Source organism: Schistosoma haematobium, chromosome 4 (assembly GCF_000699445.3).
Source record: "Schistosoma haematobium chromosome 4, whole genome shotgun sequence".
Classification (NCBI taxonomy): domain Eukaryota; kingdom Metazoa; phylum Platyhelminthes; class Trematoda; order Strigeidida; family Schistosomatidae; genus Schistosoma; species Schistosoma haematobium.
The window spans coordinates 43,191,228-43,218,098 of record NC_067199.1 but is presented as its reverse complement, the minus strand read 5'-3'; the positions used below and the strand labels follow the sequence as shown (position 1 = coordinate 43,218,098).

General features: G+C 34.9%; 1 protein-coding gene across 1 annotated transcript in view; it reads right to left on the bottom strand.

Moving 5' to 3' along the window:
* The window catches only part of SH3BP5_2 (SH3 domain-binding protein 5), a gene marked incomplete at both ends in the record, with an annotated part of 87,506 nt that overhangs the window by 45,834 nt on the left and 14,801 nt on the right, over nucleotides 1-26,871 (bottom strand). The window contains 7 exons of the mRNA XM_051219397.1: nucleotides 464-594; nucleotides 2,687-2,795; nucleotides 3,419-3,466; nucleotides 5,791-5,944; nucleotides 8,212-8,312; nucleotides 11,752-11,941; nucleotides 26,230-26,313. Coding sequence (XP_051067091.1) covers nucleotides 464-594; nucleotides 2,687-2,795; nucleotides 3,419-3,466; nucleotides 5,791-5,944; nucleotides 8,212-8,312; nucleotides 11,752-11,941; nucleotides 26,230-26,313 — 817 coding nt within the window. The remainder of the gene's footprint in view (nucleotides 1-463; nucleotides 595-2,686; nucleotides 2,796-3,418; nucleotides 3,467-5,790; nucleotides 5,945-8,211; nucleotides 8,313-11,751; nucleotides 11,942-26,229; nucleotides 26,314-26,871) is intronic.

Genomic DNA, 26,871 nt, shown 5'->3' with positions numbered 1-26,871 from the left:
CAAGAGCATCTCGAGAGGGTGAACGAACTGTTCTCAACAACCGGCCGTACCAGGGTGCTTGTGTCTTATCTAGAATTATGATAGGGTCTTATGGCTAGCAATATAATCGAGAAATCCATTACATTTTGAATATGATCTCCATAGTCTAACATTGTCAACATGATCGTGGATACCCTACACTTGAGAAGTCTTATATTAGGACAAAATAACTAATCAGTGCTTCGAGTATACCATTTACTGAATAAACATTCATGCATTGAGCTTCAATTCACACATTTGTTATACGTGTGAAGATTAATCATACTGATTGAGCTCTGAAATCAAAATAAGCGAAGCGAGTATCGAAGATGTGATTTAATGAACGAAACCCAAATGTTTTGTGGAAATAACTCATTTTCTTCCATATATTCAAAGACTTTTTAAAACAGAGGAAAATACTACTGTATAAAGAAAATGTACTTACTTGTGATAAATTCCGAGGGCTTAATGCAGAGCTTTGTTGTAGTTCAGCTCGTAAGGAATCATTTAAAAGAAGAACTGGAGATTTTATAGCAATTTCACAAAGACCACGATAGTATTCTACAGGCCATATTGCTTTACACAACAAGTTACAAGATGATAACAGTTATTTTTACAGGAAAAAAAGACATTACATAATAACATAAACAATAGTTTATGCCTTGGAACAAAAAACGAAAAGATATCACAAGTTGTATTGACATTTAAGTTACGTAATCATACTGATCAAAACATACAAATCCTAAATAATGAATCTAGAGACGTCTAATTCTCTGCTTAGGCAACCAAGCAACATCATTAGGTCTAATTACAAAACTATGGTTTAAAACCCAATACATAAACCTGTTCTAGGTAAGCGAATTGAAGTAAATAGCACATTACTGACTAATATGATTAATCAGAAACTATTGTACAAATTGATGGATAAGTTTGTAAATCATCATCAATTGAAATCGTTGAATTATATATTGGTGGTAACCAACCGCTGTATACTACAACCAATGATTTTTGTTTAATTAGGAGTAAGTTAAAAGAAATACAGAAGTGAACAGTGCATAAAATCATAGACTCAGTCAGTCAGTCAGTAACAACGTGAAACTTCGTACGTATGTACATCAGTTCGAGTTGCCACACCACATTAGCACACAGATGCACTTGTCGATTCAAATCCCGTAGTGGTAGAGGTAATAAGAGTATAAGCAGTAATCGGGAAGATTAGGGTTTGGAGATGTTATTTAAAGAGTATAATCCAGTGAAATAAATTTGGAAAGAGGAAAAAAGGGACATGAAGAATTCAGAAGATTAGAATTTGGGAGAACACAGAGAGTGGATGCACCTGCGCAATTGCAAACGATTTTGAGCCATGTCATTAAGGGTCTCTAACCATCGGTTGCTATCATCTCGCGGTCCCCAACCAGGTAGTCTACACCTACCAACATGACTCAGTTCACTTGTCAGTGACTTCATGGACTTGTGCCATGTTTTGGTTTGGCCGCCCCTAGCTTTCTTCCAACCTACTCCTATACCACTGAACATAGCACGTCGAGGCAGTTGGTCGTTGGGCATACGTAACACGTGTCCCAGCCATCTCAACTGATGAAGTTTCACTACTTCATCAATGGATTTGCCATCCTTACCTAGTACCCGTTTCCTAACAACTGTGTTACTTACTCGATGGTCCCATGATATACGAGCAATGTTTCGAAGACACCTATGGTCAAATACTAGTAACCTACGGATATCCTCTACTCTTACCGGCCAGGTTTCACTGCCATAAAGTGGGACGGGACGAACTGCTGCGCAGTAAACACGTCCTTTGGTTGATAGACGGATATCTCGTCTACGCCATAAATGACGCAAGTTGGCAAAAGCTAGTCGAGCCTTCTGTATCCGTGCTGAGATTTCGTCACAAACCAGACCACAAGGGCTGATGAGACTTCCAAGATAAGTGAAGCGGTCGACACACTCAACTACTTCACTCCCTATCACTAGTTTGGGTGTCGATGTAACCCAATCCTGAAGCAACATTTTGCATTTCGAGGGAGAGAATCGCATCCCGAACATGCTCGCATTGTTGCTTAGAGTGGTCAGAAGACTCTGCATTTTGTCAGCGTCTTCACCAAATAAAACTATGTCATCAGCATATTCTAAGTCAACAAGTGAACCTCCTGGTAGAAGTTCAACCCCTGTATATTTAGATGAGGAGAGTGTTATCTCTAAAAGTACGTCAATGACAAAGTTGAACAAGAATGGGGAGAGTGGACAGCCCTGACGAACACCACTTGAGGTGATCAATTCTGATGACTACTGAACAACGCAATGCTAGTAGATGCAAACTGTATAACTATGGTAAATCATAGTTAGAGATATTGAAAGACATGACTGAAAATTGGTTGCAATAGTATAAATGAATCAAATCTCTATCTCAATCTAGATATTAAGTTCACGTATTCTTTTATGTTTAAAATATCATTTAGTCTTTTCAAATCATACTGTTTCTGATTATTAATGACAACTTGAGTCGATACACATTAGTGCTAGGCTCTAAACGAATAAAGTAAAACTCTTACCATAAGACTATTTAACTGTAAAACAACAAAACAAAACCATCTCAATCCACAGATAATAAACATTAGCAATTCATCTTATCTAAAATGAATTAACTAACTTGAATTTGGATCAGCAAATCCCATCACTGTAACAGATAACCAAAATTCTCGAAATAATTTTTGTAAACGTTGATTTGGATTTTGTATTGGTGATAAACGTTTTAATAACTAAACATTAAAAATAAATAAATAAAATATCAATAACAACAATATGATCATTATAAGGTTGTGAAGATTGTTGAGTTTGTCATTGAGATCATAAACCGATCAATGTTGGACTACCATTGAAAACATAGACAGTTGTTTCGTCTTAGTATGCGACTCCTTGACAGTGCTTATACACGATCCCGCAGGCAGGATTAGAATCCAGTTGTTGTCTGTGGGAAGTTAAGGATATGAAAAATGAATTGGCAAATCCAAATCGTTAATTACTCTACTTCATATACTAAATGGTTATAATATATGCCTTGGGAGTTCCAATGACACTTTGTGTATGAAGGTGGGTGTTACGTTTTCCGTACTTGTTTCCATTAAATAAAATAATATTACATATTTAATCTAGAATAGGGCAGTAGTTTAACATACACAGTCCTACTTATTAATAATGAAAATCCTGTCTTGTCTAATTGTTTGCAAGTCACTAATTGATCGATCTGTGTTGGTTAAGACTCAAGGTGATCGAAAATAATTGTGGATAGTTCACTGACAAATACATACATATATACACACGCATCCTGTAATATATATAAAGTGTAAAGCAAATAAGTAGAAACATTACGTAATTAACTTACGATTGCAATCACAGGAATAAGTTGTCCAAGACCATGAGCTGCTATTGTCTACATTTCGAAATAAAGTGCCGACAACAGGAGATAAGCATTTACAAGATTTAAAAAAACGATCAGTAATCTTATCTGAGGTTATAGATAATCGGAAATGGAAAATTGCAACAATTTATAGAACGTTCCATAAACAATTACTAATACGCAGTAGGACAGTAGATGCAATACAAACGAAGTAATTCACATGAAAAAGGAGCAAAAAAATATTTTGAAGCTGACAGAGACTATACACAGGAGGATAAAACATAATATATTAAACATATGACAAGGTTTATAACTCTTAGATAGAGAAAACTAATGAATGTTCATGAGTAATTTGATTGGAGCAAGGAGGAAAATAAAGAACGCTTCAGTTAAGTCGTTTATTGAAGATGTATCTCCAACAAAAAAAAGATAGATCTTTTCGTTGAAAAAAACGAAGATGATACAGTTCTGTGCTGAAAGCCAACCTCAAAATGACAATATACAAACTTCAACAGTTGGATAGCAACAGAAACTTAATCCGTCTAATGTTCTTAACAGTTTAATAAATATACATTGAATAATACAATGAATGAATGTCCCCAAATGCCCTGGTATAGCTGAGAATGAGGAGAGTCATCTCTCCTTCTCTAAATGCTCTCACATGGCGACGTGCATACAATCACTACCTGGGAAGTCCTACTCACTTTCTTCTCGCGTCCAAAGTGTTCCATACGAAACTAAAAGAACGAAAAGTGAATGTCCAGCGCTTTAACCGATTTGGCGGAAACGAAGAGACCACATAAGGGAGTTAGAAAACCCTGACTCCAAATTAATAGTGTACATGGGCTCCAGTATCCTGAAGGAAAAAATGATGTATGAACATATTGTTCGTCACCAGCCACCATGGCATTGCATCTCATGAAGTTGATCCACTCCCTTGTGGATTAGACCTTTAGGTCGAAGGCTCCGGGTGTGGCCTTCTGAGAAAACTACCTGCTTCGGTTTGGGCACTCGAGCAGTATCCCAGCCCTCATATAAATCGAGTTATTTATGTGACGCATATCTGTTTGGTGTCTTCTAGTACCAATCTCTATGTGTTTAAATAAATAAATATAATGAATGATTAAATAAATGGAATAGAATGAAAATGTATCAACAGTGGTTATTCTCCTATATTTATTGAGCATTATAGTACTTTACAGCATATATGGACGTTTAAAAGAGGACACTATAGAATAAATCTTGAATAACTGATTGTTGTAATCTTTGAGAAAGATATTTTATTCGATGACGTTTAGGGTTAAGTTCTCTTTTTGATGACGAATCTTTGAATGTCAAGAGTGGACTGACTCCTTTGAAAATATCTGAATATGTATCTATTGATTTATCTGTTATTATGTAGAGCAAGGTTGCAAAGTTACACAATGGATGTCATATGAAAGTAGATTTCATTATTACACCACTGCCTAGCTATAAAAACTGAGAATGAAAATGAATAAACAGCCTAAATTTCGAATAATTCTGGTCAAGACTTTACAGCATTAATAAGTTACAACATTGTCGAGAGAAACGTTCTTCTTCACATATACTTCGTTTTTAAAAAAATCAAATAATACTCAATAAATAAAGCGAATAGTAGTATTGTCAGTCAGTCTTGAGTGTTGTTATAGGTATAAGGGTTGTTATCTCTTCTTGGTTTCCCGCACTGTGGAAGGGTTATTCTAGTGGTGCCTGAAAAGGAGATTGGATAAGAGTTGGTGTTAGTGAACGCAGTGTCCAACGGACATATACTTCAGGTCGGTGACACGCGACTTTTTGTGTTAGCTTCGTACTGGTTGAAATTTCACCAACGAACAGGGAAATTCGTGGGATAAGAAGTGGTGTACATTTTTAGGGTCGACCTTTTCTAACGTCGCCCTTCCTTTGTGGGAATGCAGCATCGCTGTTATAACGGTTGGCCTGAGTGAAACACTTTACTACCGTCACACCACTGTACAGTCAGCAGTACGACCTTGTCCTCGAACTTTGGATTTGCTGCTCTTAGTCTAACCGTTCTTCAACCGATCTATCTGGCATGGTAAGATCTTGAGGAACGATTGTTCTAGCCAGTATAGCCCGATTGGTTCACCACGATAGGCAAGCCCGACCACCACGTCAATGTGGTAGTAACGTTAAGAAAACAATTCATTAAGTACAGATGTACGTACACGGTTTTCAGTTGTAATGTATTTGTGAAAAACTAATGATAAAAGGTGATACATGAAATGAATGTCAAACCTGTCATTTTGTGATTAAAAGTAGGACAACCTTAAACACAGTAGAAATAATTCCCGTCTAAACAAACAAATCCAACTTACAAGAATACTGGTCGATTTCGAGTCTTGATCTAATTCCATATCAACATGAACATAATGCTCTAAAAGACGATGTAATAATTTGTACAGTTTCGGTTGACCTTGAACAAAAGTTGATATATTAGCAAACACATTAATCATAGCTTCGGATAACTGTCTATAAAACAAGACAAAATCGAAATAAAGAAACGATTAAATATACATAAAATGGAAATAAGAAGATAGAGAAAGAGAGGTAAAGAGTAGTAAATTCGACTGCATCAGCAGGCCTCAACATACACAAGAGAAACATAAACATCGTGAAATACAACACGAAGAACAACTCAAGCACATGATGGAGAAACGCTGGAAACTTTCACGTACCTACCTGGATAGTATCATAAAGAAAGAAAGATAATATGATGCAGACGTAAATGTAGGGATCGGCAAACCAAAGGCCGAATTCCTACAATTGAAAAACTTATAGAACTCAAAACAACTGTCAACCAATACCAAAGTAGAAATCATCAACACGAACGCCAAGACAGTTCAACTGTACAGAGCTGAAACTACTACTACTAAAACTATCATCAAAAAGGTATAAGTACTTATAAACAATTGTCTACGCCAGATACTCAATGTCCGTTGGCCGAACACCATCAGCAACAAACTACTGTGGGAGATAACAATTCAGCTTCCATCTGAAGAGGAAATTAGGAAAATACTTTGGAAGTGGATAGGACATACATTGCGTAGCTCCTAAAACTGCATCACGAAGCGAGCACTAATTTGGAATCCTGAAGGGGAAGATGAAGGCCAAAGAAATGGAAGCAGACATGAAAAGGATGAATAAAAACTGGAAATAACTAGAAAGAATTGCCCAGGACAGGGTCAGATGGATAATCCTGATGGGTGGTCTATGCTCCTCCATGTGATGTAACAGGTGTAAGTAAATAATAAAACGTTTGTAACTTCGTGAATTGCATCTGATCATTCTCTGTCTGTCTGTATACGGGTTCATTGATGAACTGATATACGGATATTACTTGTAACAACTAGTTGATTTGATTATTTGAACAGAAGTTAGAAATAGAATCATAGATTAACACACTTCACTTTTGTTTGTGTCTCACTTCACCTAAATTTCACTATTGAATATGGCATTGAAACTGATTTGTAACTCTACAAGAATCCAACAGAAATTAGGTTAATTCAGAAAAACATGAACTCGGGGAATAAAAAATCTCATACCTATATAACAAGTTGCTGTTAAGTGAATAACTAGATAGTATTTAAAGTCAGAGATGTCAGGTTCAAGTTTCAGTAGGAATAATCAGCTGACAAGTTTCAAATAAGATGAAACACATACTCTGAAATCTATTGTTAACTACTAACCAAAATTATAGTGTATAAATAAAATAATATTAGCAGCAATGGATTTCAACATAAGACAAACCATTTTATTGAAATTCAATGCAAAATGGTATGACCCAGTGGTTAGGGGACTCGAACTAATTCGATCCAGACAACCAGAGAGTATTATTAGCTCTCAACCATACGATATGACTCGAAGTTATGTACATGAATCTGTAACTGGCACATGAATGCTAGTTAGTTAGTCATCAATCACCAAAAAAACATAACACAGTCTTATCATAACTGAACACTGTGTTTCAATTGTAAAAGGATAGAAGTACGAGTTAAAGTTCTATACACATATCGTTGAACATTAGCTAATTACTTAAGCATAATAATTTATTATTTAAACACAAACATTGGTACAAAGTAACACCAAAATATATATGCGCTACACAAATCATTCGATTTGTGTGAGGGCTGGAATACTGTCCGAGTGCCCAAAACTAAGCAGGTGGGTTTCTTAGAAGGCTAATACTCTTTAAACCTTTCATTCAGAGACCTGATCCATAAGGCAGTGGAGTAACGCAATGAGATACAATCCCAAAGTTGCTAGTGATAAACAATAAGTTATTACGTCACTCTTTCCCACACGACCTTGGAGCCCATGAGGATCACGGGTTTGGAATTGCGGTTTTCTAACTCCTCTAGTTGGATTCTACATATCCACCGACTTGGTTGGTACCGGATATTCGCTTCTCATCCTCTCAATTTAGTAAACAAAACCGCCACAACCGTGAGAAGGCAATGAGTAGGGTTTCCCTGATTGTGGCTGTATACGCGTGGTCATGTGAGAGCGTTTGGAGAGGAAGAAATGACCCCCTCTAACCCTCGACCGTACCAGGGCATTTGGGCGATTAAGTATAATAAACTTGATCGATAGAATTACGTCAGCATTGAAGGACTAAAAAATGACAATAGACAATACTCAATGAACTTAATCGTAGGTTTGCTAATTGACTTCAACAGTGAATGACAACGTTAATTATTTACAATCTGAAATAATTATATACGTAAAATTCAACTAACCTTAATCTAGAGTTTTTCATTTGTGGATTTAAAGCCATTTCACGGGTACTACGAACACGAATTGCAGTTAGTATATCCATAATTTGATCATAAACAACTGACTAGAACATGAATATAAGTAAAAATAAACCGTTATTATGAATTATTATTTTTACTAAGGTAATTTGTTTTTTTTTATAAAAAAAACACACTTTGATTTATCAAAATTCATGCAATCACTCGGATGCGCACTGCTGATGAGTCCCACAATAGGACGAAACAGTCATCTAGTGCTTCCACGTTTCCCATAGTGGTCTAGCTTCAATTGATTCATGATCTCAACTATTAAATTATTATATTATCCACAAAAACCCTTTGCTGTTATTCATATGTTTGAAATATAAGGAAAGAAGTTTATTAAAATAATACTTTTTCATATCAGTCACTTACAACATGGAAACTGACATAGATGTCAATGAGTTTGATTTAACACACAGCATTAGCACAACGCAATAAAATTAACAAGACAAATTCCAAAGTAATGAAGGTAATAACAGTATTAGTAGTAGCAATCTCTAACCATTCGTTAAGATAATCGCGTAGAACCCAACCAGGTACTCTACATCAATTTACATGGCCCAGTTCAACTATCAGTAACTTCATCGACTGGTGTGACATCTTACTTTAGCCTCTCATAAATTTTGGTAACCTACTTCCGAGGTAGACGGTAACAGTTAGGCATATGTAATACATAACTTTATCATGAGTAAGTAATCATTCAGTTTGAATGACTGGAAAGAAGTGGGATGTGTAACATGTGATGAGCTGTTTTAGCATAGCATTCTCTCATTATTACTTAAAGAGTTTAAAAGAGTCGGCATTTAAATACGTTTTTTAACAACAGGCACTGATAATAAAACCCGTTGTCCTATGGAATCAAGCTCAGCTTAAAGTTAAATATTTCTGTTCCAAACACTCAGATATGTATATCGTTGAAGTAGCATCGATTTACGGGCAGTTCTTAACAAACTAATGTCAGTCAAAATAATATATAATTCAACTGTTAAATGAAATTTTACTTTGAAAAGTCCATTAACCAATTCACCAAAGAATAGTTATCAAAGCTACGCAGACTTCATTTTGTTGACATTTTTTAACACTGATGAATTCAGTTTAATTCTAACTATGTTTATTTATGATAAATCTTCTGACTAAACACTTGAATCGGTTCCTTAAGCACTTCTAGTAACCCCAGGCTAAATCTACACGATAACTTGAATACGATAGAAAAGATGCGAAATGTGGAATGGACGCTATACTCTAGGGTTAGTCTGTGTACAGAAAATCGTGGGCAATTATAGTATTTCAGATGGTTCTGGGCTTCCGGAAGGTTCCAGTACCCTTCTAAACATAGTAGCAAGATAGATAATCATCCAGTCAAAAATGTGACACGTGACTCCTGACTTTCTAGATGTGTCGGCGAAACTTTTATCCAATGATGATTCGATGAAATATTTCCCAAAGTTTTCATGACCCCTATGGACTCTTTGAGATGGATACTCTGGATCTCCCCAACAATTTATATTACTAAACTTTTCAACAGTTCATCATATCAACACAGTATTCTATTTACTCAGTTTAGGGTTACTAATTCGAAAAAGAAATTAATTCCATTGACGATTCACCTATTTGAGAGTCTAGTTATATGTAATGTGCTTTTTTATCAGTCACATACAATTCCAGTTATTCTAGACTTATCATACAAAATTTTTCAACGGCGGTTATGTATCTAATTCGCATATATTGGTTGATTGAATCTTCTCAACGATGTTTAGAACTTTAATTGATAACTCTCCTTGGAATATGTAAATCTTGTATGGACTGCTTCAATATTGCCTTGAAGACGCAAACATTTTAAGCAGAGATCCATGGTTGCTAACTTTCGGTTCAAGTTCAAGAGTGAACATCAACTCTGTGATGCAGTTGTATTCAGGATGAGTATTTAGTCCGATTTAGGACTCATCAGCTGGATGCACCTGAATTCAGAGTCGATGTTCACTCACGGAAATGAAATCAGTAACGTTAGCTTCAATCTCTGAATAGCCCTAATTGGTTGGTGTCTGACGAAATCTCTACACGGAATCAAAAAGCTTGTTTGGCTTTTTCAGACTTACGTTACCTATGGCGAAGACGAAGTGTCTGTCTATCAATTAAGGGACGAGCATACTTCGCAGCAGTTCGTTCTGTTCTACTTTACGGCTGAGAAACGTGGACATTAAGTTATTTGTAAGCTACTAGTCTTTGACCACAGATGCCTTAGAAATATTGCTCGCATCTGCTAAAATCACCGGGTAAGTATTAGTAATGATGGTAAATCAGTTGATGAGGTTGTGAATCTTCATCGATCAAAATGGTTGGGTCACGTGTTACGTATGCATGAACACCGATTACCACGACGCGCAATGCTGACTAGTGTTGAGGATGGTTGGAAAGAAGTTAGGGGTGGGAAAATTAAAACGTGGCATTAGTCCTTGAAGTCACTAACTTGTGGTCTGAGCCATGCTAGTAGATGCAAATTACTTGGTTGAGGTCCGCGTGACTATGGGAACCAATGGTTGGAAACTGTGAGTGACATGGCTCAGAATCGATCACAATAGTGTAGGTGTATACGTTCCTTGTCTTCCCTTGAACCGTGAGAGTGAAGTAACTTTATACCTTTCTTTCTACGAACTGATTCCTATATGCAATCTTTATTTTATATATTACTACGGTTGAAGTAACTACTTCCATGAATTTGTTGTTCATCTTGTTGTGCTGATAAGGTGCAGCAACTTGGAATGATGCATATATGTGCCTGATCCTACGTTGTAGCTGACTGACTGAGGTCTGATTATCAGACTTACATATTCCCAGTCATATTACCTCTGAAATTTTAATGTGTATGACGCATTATGTCTCCATAACTTCGAAGATTAAACGCTAATTGGTTAACACTGAGATTAGCTCGAAAACGTTAAACTATAGTTAGCGAAGGTTATAACCGCATGGGATGATGAATACTTATGAGTTATGATTCATTTTGACTCCATAGATGAATTTTTAAATGTGAACTAACTCCATGACTCAAAATGTAAATCGACAGCGATATAAGTGCGGCTTGATTTTATAATCTACATGAATGGTATGTTTTATTGTGAGAGAAATGAAGCCACTCCTGTAATATTCAACACCTTTTAATATAATGATTGTTACATAAACAAAATTAACAAGATGGTAGGTCATTTACAAGTTTAAATAATAAATGAAGTAGACAGGCGATATGTTGAGATAGTAATAGACAGGTTATAGGCCCGAGTCACTTCAATGTCAAAAGGTAGATAGAGACTAACCTCATTACTGGAGGAAGTCGATGATACACATTTACTCAAAGTTAAATCTCTATCTAGATCAAACGGATAAACGGTATACTTTCGATTTATGTACATTAGAATTCAATCGAGTAAAATATATATGTGTAGTGAAAAAGTAAAGATAACAATTAAACAATTTATTTATACTTACCGATCCACCAATCACCATACAACCTAATTGTTCCATTGATTTAATTTCTAATTGAGGTAACAGTTTAGCTGGATTTAAATTTTGTTGGAGAAATTGTAAAATTAATTCTTGTGTATGTGGCATTTGTGCTAGTACAACACCCATGTGACCAAGGCAATAAACAGCATTTAAATACATCAAATTGACATCTCTAGATAATGATAGATAATTAATTATTTATAATTAGAATAGAACAATTTATGAAGATTGATTAATCTGTAGAAAGCATATATCATAAACTGAAAACTAAGGAGTAACTAAACAAAGGAATTGTCTAATTATGAAGATCTTCGACAATTCACAAATACGAAGGAAGAGAACGCATAAACTTTAGGCCTTCTTGAAGTGATATACTATGGTAGTGTAAAAACTGTATCACCAATGGAAATGGATAATGGTAGTAAAATATTGCCAACCCATTACAGAAAAAAATATGAATTATTGGATATCAATTTTATAGCTCCGCATAAGATTTAACAGTTCGACAGGCCGTAGGTGTACACTCCTAAGGAGCCTCATCTAAACAGCACGAAACGGCTATTCGGCACTCCTCTCCCTAAGGTTTCAAAGGCTGTCTGTCTGATGTCAATCAGCAGTGTGAACTACAAATTATCCATTTAATCAACAGGCATGATAAATTATAACTTCGACACATAGTTCAACTTATAGCTACCGATGATGAATAAAATCAGAATCTTTAGTTTACTTAGACGGAAAGCATATTTTTAATATTCTTGAGCTATAAAAAGACTAGAATAGTATTTTTATCCAATTACTTGATGTATTAACCACACGAATGACCAATTTGTAATCTCTGAACTATTTTTGTCTAGTTCAATAACGAAAAAAAACGAAATAGAGTGACAAAGTTCAAACAAAGTTTGTATTACAAAAAGCTGGTTTATAGCTAGTGTATTCCAGAGTTAAATTAATTAGAATTCCATTGGCATTGTGAACCAATCAAAGCTAGGCAGCTATTTGAAACCTAGAGGCATTGGACAACCTTTTCGTCCTAGTAAGGTATTTCTGAGTAGTGCGCATCTAGAGGTCAAGCGTTCGCGCGAGAGATCGGAGGTTATGGGTTCAGTTCCTGTTTTAGGGAGTATGGATAGCCAATACTATGAAAAATGGCCATATAGTGCTTCCACGGTTACAACAGTTATCTAACTTTGATTGGATACTGATAATTAGAACTAAAAAGAAAAAAAAGTAGCAACAGAACACTAAATTTTATTTTGTTTATTTAGACACAAACTTTGGTACAAAGGGGCACTAATACATATGCGCCACACAAATCGTTGAATTTGTGTATGGACAGGGATACTGCCTGTATATCCGAAAAGAAGCAAGCAGTTTTCTTAAAAGGCTACTCATTCAGAGAAATGAAATGTTCAGTAAAATAAAAGAATGTGATGTGATTGCTAAAATTAGATGAGCTTTTACAAGGAAAAATTAAATAAACAACTTCTAATCAGTAATTTACACACTTAGTGTTGAACGATAAAACACTATTAGATGTAAGGATTAGAGAAAGATGATATTGGTGACTACTGAATAATTGAAAAGTGTAAATATATATGTGTCCAAGTGGTAACATTAATGACTGTTATAAAAAAAAGTATTATATCATTTAAGCATGACAACTAACCCGCGTCAACTAACATCAAACTTAGATCAATAAACAATCACTTGTCTCTCGTTTTCAACTACTTAACACTAAAAACAACGAATAATTATTATGAAAAACAAAGATATTCTGAAGGTGAAACATGATTAATTTATATTAAGCAATATATTTCATCATGGAAGAACTTTAACTCGTTTACACATGAAACTGACAAGAATATAAAACCTCAGTTAAAAAAGAGTAATAATAATATGATTACATTTTGTTAAGTTAACAATAAAACAATGACTAAAAACCTAAGTACATAATAAGCAAAGATGAATAGTGGCTACCGGTAGTACCCAGGATACATGTTTCGTCTTATTTGGGACTCATTAGCTGGATGTGCCTGCATCTCAGAGTTGTCGTTCACTTTCAGACTCGGAACCAGTTCTGTTCGCATGAAACGACATCCTGTTATCCACCTACCTACTGAGTCTTGCTTTTGGAATGGGATAAAGTTTAAATTCACTTGAATTTTGACATTGATATTTAGGACTACGATTGAGCCCCCCAATGCCCTGGTACGGCTGAAAGTGGGAAGAGTCAACTCTCACTCTTCCAAATGCTCTCATATGGCCACGTGTATGCGACCATTGACAGGGAAATCCTACTCACATGCCAAAGGAGAAGAGGAAGACAGAAGAAAATACTGAGCCGAGAGATGGAAACAAACATGAAAAGAATGAAGAACAATTGGATAAAACTAGAAAGGAAGGCTCAGAACAGATTGGGTTGGAGAATGCTGGTTGGTGCCCCATGCTCCATTGTGGATAACAGGCATAGATAAGTAAGTATTTGATCCTGGTCCCAATCAGTTAGAATGAATACTTACAGATATTTATTTATTTATTCATTTTAACACATAGATATTCTTACAAGGAGGCACCAAATACATATGCGCCACACAAATCTCATTCGATATGTGTGAGGGCTGTGATACTGACCGGGTGCCCAAATCGAAGCAGGTGGTTTTCTCAGGGGGCCACACCCCGAGCCTTCGACCTGAAGGTCTGATCCACAAGGCAGTGGAGCATCGTAAGGAGATGCAGTCCCATGTTAGCCGGTGACCAACAAACGGTTCATACACCATTTGTTCCCGCAGGATACTGGAGCCCATGTATACCATTGGTTTGGAATCCGGTTAAAGCGCCGGACATTCGATTTTCGTCCTCTCATTTTCGTAAACAACACCCCCACCACGAGAAGACAGTGATTAGGACTTCCCTGGCAGAGGCTGTATATGCGAGAGCATTTTGAGAGGGGGAGCGGACTCTCCCCACTCTCGGTCGTACCAGGGCACTTGGGGGCCCTTACAGATATATGTGAACACATTTCATCTAGTCAACAAGAAAGTTTAAAAAATAATAATTGATCATTTAGATAAAACAATATAAAAAGATTTAACATATATAGTGAAAGATTGTTGATATTGGAGACTAGAGTATAAAAAGTAACTACAATATATAATTCATTATTAAACACTTGCACACACACACACACACCCATATGATGCTGATTTGTTTAATATGATCTATTACTTTTAGTTAACATGCAAACAAGTAGTAAGTTTTTGTTAATAAAAGGAGTTAAATATGAAATAATCAAGCACCATTAGGTATAAAGTTATAAAATAAAAATAATAAAAAAAGAACAATCATATGATTTGAAGAAGTTTTGTAATATTCGAAAGAAGATTAAAAGGAATGATAAATGTTAAGATTAATCAATGAACTATTCTTATTGTATAGTTATTAGGTAACTATGCATTTCTATACCCTTTTATCATAAGATCATGATAAACCGCATTAATTATTGTTGTATAATTTACTATTTTTAATTTATTGCTAGTTTATTACTCACGGTTTCACTTATTCAGTTATTTTGTGATGCGGTTAAGTCTGTTATTATATAAATTACATTATTCTGAAATACATATTTAGTGGAGGCTGCTTACTGATTTCTGGACTTAAAAGCAATCCGGAGAGAATTTAGAGACTGGTGGACCAATAAGAAATAAGTGCTGACTCAGGGTTATCTATGCTGAACGGATTCTGATTGGTGGTTTACTTTTCACGCGAATATACACAGAGGCTATAAGTCATAACAGTTTTAAGGAGAGAATTTTTATTCATAAGTAGTATTTGTCATATACAAATTTTATTTGATCCACTACAGAAAACCAATGAGCAATAGACAACTGTTTCGTTCTAGTAATGTACTCCTCAGAAGTACACAACCATGATCTATTGGTTTTGAAGGTTATATACACTTGCCAAAGAACGTGACGGTTCTAAGACAGATTTCCGGTGAACTTGTAAGTAGATATTATTTCTGTTCAGTGCTTCTTTATTTTTAACACTTTCAATTTAGATTAATCTGTTAGGACTATAACTTACAAGATTGAAAATTATCGGATATTCATCTGAATAAGTTCAATGAGCTTAAGCATTTACTATTTATCGTAAAAAGAATTAAAAGACATAGAATACCAGAAAACAAATGATGAGTTACAGAGAATAATATTTACAGGTGAATAGTAAAGAGTTGGTAGAAAGCAATGAACAATTATTAGACTTTAATTAGTTATATGATAAAATAATCATTAAAAGTGATGGAGAAATATTTGTAAGAGTATAAGAAGGAAAGGATTGGAAGCACTTTGAAAAAAAAAGTTATTCAATGAACGTACCGAATACGTGGGAGATATGCTACAGACAATGGCCTAAGTCAAAATATATATATAGATAGATAGATAGATATAACTTTTATGAATATTCAATTAATTAAAATAGAATTCACAGGTACATTTTTATTAAACGACATGAATGTAAGTTATAGATAAATAGAACGAAAGATTTTATTCAACTTAGATCAAAGGTAATTGACTAGCTAAGGTTTATTTTGCGTTGAGTGGTGGATAAGTAAATAACGCTTCTTGAAGACCACTTACATGAATACTACTGATCAAGTCAGAGCTTATGGTGAACTGTTATTGGAATTGCCCACAAATGTCCTGGTACGACGGAGAGTGGACAGAGTCAGCTACCCTTCTCGAAATACTCTCACATACCGGTCACTGACAGGGGAGTCCTACTCATTGTCTTCTTTTAGCGCGAGTGTTGTTTACGAGATTGAGAGGACGAAAAGTAAATATCCGTGGCTTTACCCAAGTTGGTGGAGACGGAGAGTTTACCTAGGGGAGTTGGAAAACCCTCGTTCCGAACCAATGGTGCACATGAACTCCAGGATCCTGAAGCAACAAATGATGTATGAACCGACAGTTGGTCACCGACTACCATGGGACTGCATCTCCTGACTTTGCTCCACTGTCTTGTGGATCAGACCTTTAGGTCGAAGGCTTCAGGTGTTGTCCCCTAAAAAATCCACCTGCTTCGATCTGGGCACTCAGGCAGTATCACAACATACACACAAATGAAGTGACTTATGTGGCGCATATGTACCAATATTTATGTGTTCAAAAATATTAATGTTATCTGAATCGATAACAACAAGTGATGTTTGTCAACGTTGCGCACAATCACCGTTCTTAAACATGATTTTACAAATAACGCTCACGTCCAACTTTTTCCGTAATTGAACTTTCAACAGGAGATTCACTTTCTAAAGATGCAAACAATATTCAAATCCTTATGATAACTATGAAAAAACAATGCATGCGTTGATGAGATGAGTTTCTAAGTATATCCTTCTAAATGTAAAATGTAACTTCAGGATTGGTTGGAAGTTAACTGCGTAAACCACTTAACTAGTATTCCACTAAAATGGTAAACTTTACCATGTCTACTATTAATATTCATTGGGAAAACAACACACCAACAAGGATTTCAATCAATATACACAAATCAGTACATTTAATATGAATGGATCATTAAATAAACCAAATTTTGTAAAGAATTAAATTAAAAACTTGCGAAATGATATTAGAACATGCATATAAGAATAAATTAGAATAACAAAACGGAAAAGAAATTCTGCAACAAAGCATAGGGAAAAAAGGCGTAATAACTATATTATCAGAAACAAAACAAAGCTATAGTATATGATTAATTTTGTCAGTATAAGGTTGTAGAGATTTTTACGTTTCTGATTGAGATCATGAACGGATCAACGTTAGACCACCACTGAAAACAGTGGATGGTCAATTCGTCCTAGTATGGGAGTTTTCAGAAGTGCATGGGATTCTAATCAAAGACCTACAGTCTTGCGCGTGAACGCTTAACCTCGAGACCACTGAGCCTGAATCTATCGATATTAGTATTTAACTTCAGCCAATCCACGATATGGCGCAGCAATCTCCCACTGTCTTTGGTGGATGACTGCCTCACGCCCGACATCGTTGACCAGCACTGGTCACGGATTCTCACTGGAACTTCGGGAATTTCCTCTTGGATCTAGTACCTAAAGAACACATGATAATAATCAGTGTGTGGTTGGGGAAATTGTTGAATTGCAGGTTAATAAATTTCGCACGAGACCGAAGGTCCTGGAGTCGAATCCTGCGTGCGACATCGCGGACGCGCACTGCTGAGTAGTCCCATGCTTGGAAGAAACGTCCGTTCAATGCTTCCAGATTTTAAAATGTGGTTTAAGATTGATCGGTTGATAATCTTAATTAGTTTTTTTACTTATCGTACGAATCCATAAATGATCAAATAATTTTAGCGAAAACAAGGATAGTAATCACAAAAAAACGAAATTGAATTTGGCTAATAATACTGGTAATGCTAATTACCAGTGCTTTGTACTTTGTATTCTTCTTGTATTAATGGCTTATTTTTTGAGGTGTTTTGTCTCAGTTCCCGTTGTCGTATTTCGACAACGCGGATGTATACGCAACCTTAAAGCCCATACCTTTTTCCAGAACTATTTAACGTTTACAGTTCAATCAGTTAGTCATAACATACATTAACAGACATTCATACCACACTGTAAGTTACGACACCATGTCACCAAGACTGGATGAAATTAAATTGAATGGTAAAGAAGTTGAAATACTCCTAGTTGAAATGATCAAAAACACTAAATCTTAAGAACACAGTACAAAAAGCAAAATGAGATAGAATGTATACAGAAATATTGAAGCACAAATTATGGAACAGGATAAAGGGTAAATCCACTTTTAATACCGTAACCGATTTCCATTAACATAACCAAATCTCTTCAACTACCGATAACGTTGTCCCACAGATCCTAACCAGGAAATCAGTATTCATCAATGTAGTAGTTGTAAAGACGTCACTAACAGTAAAAATTCGGAATAACCAATGCCTTAAGTAACATAAAGATTATGGTATTTTAGTGATATTCATTACAATATGCATGTTAATCGAGAATTGCAATAAAATATCTAGTTAGACTAAGTCCTTGTAATTTCATGAAGTTGGATAAATCTAACAACATAAAATAATTAAAGAAACTATTTATAAATCATTTGGTAAATCAATTGAAGCCGTACAAAAGAAAACAGATAACAAACAGAACAACTGAAGATATATTCTTCGATAACAATCTAACAACTTAATGTCATCTGATTGGTTAGATTATGATACTGTTACACAAGTTTTCAATACGTAAAATCAACTAGTTGCTTATGCTAAGATAAAAAGTTTTATGATTAGACAAAATCGGGAGATATTTATGCAACTCGTAATAGTGAGTTAAGGTTGTACTGCTAGCTAGGTACTTCAGACACATTGAAGACCTAATTGCCGCCTTCATGAGGTGAGGATATTGTTTACGAAAATCAGGACGAAAAGCCTAAGGTTCAGCGCCTAACCGGGTTGGAAAACCCTGATTCAAAACCAATGATCCATATGGGCCCCAGGATCATGAGGTCAAAAATAGTGTATCACCTTATTGTTGGTCACTGGCTACCATATGACCGCATCTGCTAACGGCGCTTTACTAAGCTGTAGATTAGTCCATTGGATCGAAGGCTCGAGGAGCGACCCTAAAAGTATACCACCTGCTTCATTTTGGACACCCAGACAGTAACGCTGTCCACAAATGCACTTAGCGGTACTTTGTGTAGCGTATATATGTACATCTTTGCACGAATGTTTATGTATAAATAAAGAAATAAATAAAAGAAACAAAAATGTACACCTAACATCAATATATATATCCCTTAGAAACTTAAGCCACATGATCAAATACTGGTATCGCTCTCCTTAGGAAAGGAAGAAATGTCAATAGCCTGGCCTTATCATTCGGGCGATGTTTGACTTGCTCACTGTATCACTTCTTATCTGAAAGAAAATAGGTCGATTTCTTAAGTCAGCTGTAGAAATTGAGATATGGGGCACGTCAAATAGTATAAACTGAAGAGCAATCAATCATGTTTTTATAACTTGTTATTAAACATTAATTATGGCATTTTATATAAATAACAATAATCAAAACTATTCAAAAGGACAACGTTCTAAAGTAGCAGTGATATCAGTGAACTGATGAGGATTCCCACACCAGGATGAAACGGCCATCTAGTACTTCTAGGTTCCTAATTATGGTTTACCTAAAATCAGTTTATGATTTAAATTATGATAGTTGAGAAATAGAAATGAATCGTCTGATTTCTCCAACCTCCAACCAAACTAATTAAAGGTGTGTGTACTGACACTTTATCATACATCAGCAATATTAACCGATTGTCCAAAATGTAATAATCAGAACAGTGTTAACAATTGTGATCAGCTCTACACACTACACTTTTCTAAAGGACCCTACACAAAACGTTTATTCTATAATCACTACACCCAATTAATTAAGTTCTAAACTCCTCATTGATTACTACTTATATTGTACAGTATATATGTACCTCAATAGTACATTGGCAATCTGCTGGTAGTTCAATTATTCGGTTTTCAAAGCTTAAATCTCGAGTTTAAACCTCATACCACCTACATTAATTCGAACATCAGTGTATATTAGTAGCCCTCACATAAACAATGAGCGAAAGCGAAGTGATAACTTCTCTTCCGCCATACCTCTAACAGCATTTAAGATACTCTTGTTCATCTATCAATGACTGAAAAACAGTGTAATTCAAAGTCAAGTACATAAAATTGTATTTTCTTACACAGTAATTAAAGAATTAAAAAGATAATTAATCTATTATGATCAACATAATAATAACAAAAAAAGGATAAATTGCTCTTTTCATAAAAGTTTACTCTTAATTACTTAATTAGTCAAATAACAAGTAGCATAAACTTTCCATTCATTAACATACATAAAACCAAAATGAAAAAATTAGTTTTTTTTAACAGAACAAAATAAAATTATAATTAGAGAGGGGTTTTGTGGATATTATAGTAATTTTAATAATTGAGAACATGAGTCAATTGATGCTAGACCATCATGGAAAACCTAGACTGCCGTTTCTCCCTATTGTGGGACTCCTCAACAGTGCACACCCACGATCCCGCACGTGAGATCACTCGAACCAAGGACGTACCAATCTCGCTTAAACTATAGACCACAGAGCCGGCACCCAACGGTCTAACTTCAACTAATCCATGAAATTGAGCGACACATCCACCATTGTCTTCGGTGGGTTATAGTCTCACCACAGACCCGATTGAACTCCACTGGTCATGGCTTCTCATTAGAACTCCAAGAAATCCCTCTTGGAGACAGTCACTAATGAGCATTATAATTAGAGAGGGGACCGATAGATCCTGGGTTTGAAGCTCGTGAGGCGAGATCTTAAATGAGCACTGCTGAGGAGTCTCACAATATGACGAAATGGCGGTCCAGTGATTCCAAGTTTTCTATGGTGGCCTAGTTTCAATTAACTCATAATCTCAATTATTTAAACTACAGAATAAAATTTGTGCAACTAAACACTTATTATTAAATCAATTTGATTAAATACTCTATACTACTAGTTTACACCAAGTTAACGACTACTAGCCAATTGTATTGTGTTAATTAAGCAAATATAAGCTATTTGTTAATATTAAAATAAAGAACACCATTACAATCTAATGAAAAAACTATTACACAGTGCATTGGTACGCTTGTGAATCAAAAACCAACCGATTATAATAATAAGGTAAAAAAAAGGAAAAGAATAACTGTAGATCATATGGATGTGATATAATTAACTTTCTACAAATCACTAAACAAACAAACAGATATCTATTCATAGTGGTCATGGTAATAATGTTTAGGTTAATTGGTAATAAAATCACACACACACAAACAAACAAACTGAAGTAAGGAAAGCAGTAACAAGACAATGCAAAACAAAATATCTACATGTGAATTAAATATGTGAGTGTGTATATGTATCTATGTATGCATGTATGTATGTATATGTGAATGTAAATAAGTGTATTTAAGGATTAATTGTTTACCTGGTTGGTATCCTACAAATAAATCAAGAAGAAAAAACATATCAAGACATGACAACAACTCGATTGTTACGCTAGAAAACAACAAGAATAAATACTAGATTCATTTGTATGTGTCTATTGAACCTTGAGAAGAATTTACACAACGGAAGAAATGTGATAAAATCGAAGAAATGCTTGAATGCTATATACAGGCAGTTGGTAATTCCTAGTTGGCCACAATGTAGAAGGATATTTAGGTTTGTGATATTTGAGAAACAAACCGGATAAGTATTGACTTGTGTCAATGTTAAAGTGTTTATCATGATGTTTAGTCAACAGCCAATAAAGCCAGTCAATTATAGCCTTTTTTTATGAAAATATTTGATGCTTGAGCTTCATATTTTCTAAACCTTATAGTCAGCTCTTTACAAACGTGATCAAAGCTGATGTGTGCTAATTTTAGGGTCGAATTTGTCTAAACTCTCACTTTTGTTAAAATCGCTTGAGATATTAGGTATCAGGGAAGAACACTTCACTGAACCTACATCTCAGGACAATCAGCAGTACGTCATCTTAAGACCTTATATCACAGCTTGCTACTTATGTTCTCGCGGCTCTCCAACCAACATACTTCGTATAACGAGACTTCGAAAAAAGTTAGTGCTTGCCTCGTGATGCATTTTGATGATTTCCGAAATATATGTCATATACACTTCCATCGTCTTTTTCTAATTTCCTCATCAGGTGGAGGCTGGTTTATCCTCATCCACAGTAGGCTGTTGTTCGTGGTATCCGACCAACGGACATTGAGTATCCTTCGTAGACAATTGTTTATAAATATTTGTACTTATTTTAATTATAGTTGTAGTAGTTCTCCAAGTTCCAGCTTTGTACAGTAGAACTGTCTTGACGTTCGTATTGAAGATTTTCACTTGAGTGTTGGCTGACAATTGTTTTGAGTTCAATATGTTCTACAACTGTAAAAATCCTGCCTTTGTTTCTATATTGATATTACACTTTGTTCTTATTTTCACATCGTCATCTCCACGAAATCGCTACCAAACATTCTGAAATTTGATGGGATTAAATACTCTGAAACGTTATCAGAATGGGTTTTGTGGAGATTTCTTTAGAAATTACACAGGTTAAAATCATGAGTCAATTGAAGCTAGACTATCATGGAAAACCTGGAAGCACTGGATGGCCGTTTCGTCATAGTACGGGACTCCTCAGCAGTGCACATCCACAATCCCGCACCCCGCGGATTCGAACACAGGACCTACTCTGAAACGTATTTAATGATTGTAAGTGATATATCATTTTACAACAGTCGTTTCACCAATGTGTTGTCAATTCTTCACGTTCAATATTTATTACTCATTACTAAAATATGATTGACTTTAGTGTCAGTCTAGAAAGTATTATGTCTGGATGCCAAACTTTGATGTCAACATAATGTTAACCAGTCTAATTTATCATATCACATATAATAATAGTCGCTTACGTAAGATGACAGTATGAAGGTGTTACTGTCTGATTTTTTGTACAGATCACATTGCTTTAATAATTTTGCATCTGAACGTTAACTACTGTTATATGTAACACGACAACTACCTTAGAAACATACATTTAACAAAATTAACGACTAAATCAAACTAAGGGGTTAGATGTTACAATACGTAGTTGAGGAAAAAAGCAACAGAAAAATGCAATGAAAGAATTTGTAATTGTTCGTTAAAACAATGGGCGCCTAGAATTTTTGTCATACTTCTTAACAATTCAAAATATATAATCGTCTTGAAAGTATACATCGAATATAGTGAAAAAGAAGAATTGCCAATGATTAAGGTGAAATGTAAGCTACTGGGTAAAAATTACCGACTTATTGATGACATTTTAAATCTTTATTGGATGAGAAGACTGAGATATAACTTAGGAATATCCTACCACCGTTTACTTTAACAGATTGTTTTGATTGCTATAGATGAGGAGAAAGAAGGATGTGGTTAAAATGAAAAAAAGAAGACTGAATCATTGTATAAATTTATTGGCTATTCCAGTGAGCAATGGGTTGGTAGGTGGAGCATTCGGTAACCATAATGAGTTGTTGAAGACCTCGGGAGATTTTTTGCACGGTCAGTTCAATTGTAAATAAACTCTAACACTTAAGGTTGGGACTGAAAAAAAATATGGGTACTATTCTATTTTGACTGACTAGTAGAAAGATAAGGTTCTTCATTATTGATAGCTAATTGCCATAGTCTATCAAACAACTACAAAGTTTTATTACAACGAATGCAGCTCTCTGATATCAATGTATGCACGGCACTTGGCAATAGAAATAAATCGTAATACAATAAGACTAATTATCGATATTTCTAACTTATGGGAATGACATTACATGTTAGCTAAAATTATTGTTTTGACAATTTGAATATTGATAATGCGAATGTACACTTGTAATGGTTTCTTCTGTCATCTATGACTAACTATCCTATATGCCTAGCACATAACATGTTAATTGGAACTTTGTAAGAATTAACTGTTCAACTATACACATCTTTCCGTGTTATTAGCATCAATTAAAGAAATCCAAAATAGTCGACAATTTCTCATAAAGATTAAGTTCATGAAAGTAACATAACAGGAATCTGTTTGATACGCATCATTCAACAGAAAACATTTAATTTGACTTAGTGATCAAGGCATTTAACTTCGGGCGTCTAAGTCTTATGTTCAAGACTTAGTATACCTTCGGTTCAAGCAACTAAGTAGTATCATTAGCCTTCGTATTAAAGGTACAGTGAATGGATTAATTTGTTGCTTTTATAATTATACCACTAATAGGAAAATGACGTTAGTGATGAGAATGATGATAATAATAGCAACTTATCCAGTAAAAAAAAGCTAAATACTCTGAATGATATACCATCATGCAGGAAAGATGATGTTCTGTGTAAAACGATGAATTACCGCTGTAATCGAAAGAACAAAGTTGAACACAGAACAATCATTGTGAATTCTCTAAGTTAACTGGTTCGCCGAGGAAACATCATGATATGAGATGAACTGCTCACACGGGAATAATTGGTGTCATAAAGCAATTGATCTCTTTTATAAATGCTGATAAAACAATGGGATTAGATTAGCTCCGTCTTCTCATTATTCTGTCAAAATGTCATATTTGCTCAGTTACCTATGTGAAGATCATGTTACAATGATACTCCGTATGGGTTTTTAAGACACATCTAGTAAAATCTGAAGCGTTATCAGTAAGTTATTTGGACAGCAAATGACCTTCTTTAAGTACTGAATTATAACAAATATCATGTTCACCTGATTCTCAATACGCCTCGAATTCCATAGATCAATAATGCGGTGTGTTTATGAGAATAATTTCTATGAAAAGCATTAAGCAACACTTGCCCACAATGGAAGTAACCCTATCATCTATGATAAACTACGAGTGGGAATAGACAGTATTGAATAAAATGAATAACTGAAAACGATATAAAATATAAATGAGCAAAAAATGACGCGTACATGTTTATGAATGTGGATCACATGTCTTCATATTTGGGGTTGGAATTGCAACTAAACACTACAAGATCGCTGAACAAATATGTTGATATGAATGAAGACATTACTCGGGTGAGGAAGCCCGAATGGTAAGTGCAGAGTGGAGATAGAATAATAGTTCTAATGGTAGACAGTCAAGTGGTCTAATTGCTAACCTGCTAATACATACGAGTGTAATTCAAAACTGAATACATATTTCTATACTTGTTAAGTGTGAGTCAGATAATCCATATGTATTATTAATCTTATCAAGTCCCAGAGTGAACATCAACTCTGAGATGCAGGAACATCCAGTTGACGAGTCCCAAATAAGACGAAACACGCAACCTAGATTCCACTGCTAGCCACTATTCATCTTTGCATAGAATCTTATCAATAGTTTACAAGAATAAAGCGAATCTAATTAGAATAGCTAATAGTTTAATTATTCAGTAATTAATTATGAGAACAATAACGAATAACGGAGAATAAAACAATTCTTAGCATAAATACTGTTTAACATTATGAAATCTTCAAAGTTTAACCAAGTATACAAAATTGTATAGGTTACAACACGGATTGACATTACCTAGACAACCACTGAAAACCAAAAAATGAGTGTGCATCTGTTTAGATTTAGCATAAAGCTACTCCATAGCAGTGCACATCTACGATCTCAAAAGAGGTCGATTACATGACATTCAGAATCTAAGTTTCAATAACAATCTGACTGAGGTCAGACCGTGAAGTAAATCATAAAAATCCAGTAATCAACACAAACCCCTTGCACTTATAACCATAAAGTTAATGACAAATAGATTTAACGCGTATCAACCCACAAAACTATCTTACCGATCACTTTCAGCAGCATTGAATATTCGACATGATAAATCCGCTAGAAATGTTTCAATAAAACTGGGAGTAAGTAGTAGGATGCTAAAAAAGGAAATAGAAAATTTACAAAAAAACTGAGTGAAGAGGATATGAAAAGATTCAAATAAACTGATGAAATAAGGTTGGAAAAGAAGAGAATGCATTTCAAATTGATTGCTACAATATTATATCATCTATAATAAGTCGAGACCGAAGGTCATGCGTTCGATTCCCAATGGTGATGTTGTGGATGCGTGCTGCCTAGAAGTCTCACAGTAGGACAAAACAGATGTCCAATGATTCTAGGTTTATATGGTTTCTCAAAAAAGATCAGTTTCTGATATTAATTAGGATTATTAAAATATGTTCCAAGTATCCCGTTGTTGAAAATTAGAACTGGATTTTAACTGAACATGTGCTCTCAATTTCATTACTGCTACAGTCTATTCATTCTACATAAAACTTATGACGGAATAGACAGAGTGAAACAATCCACACAAATATATACCACATGTCAAGTAATATTTATCAAAATTCAGTCCCAACTATCAGTAATGAGATAATTTAAACCCTTGCTAACAATGATACAAACATCATACACACTGAACAAGTTAATTATTA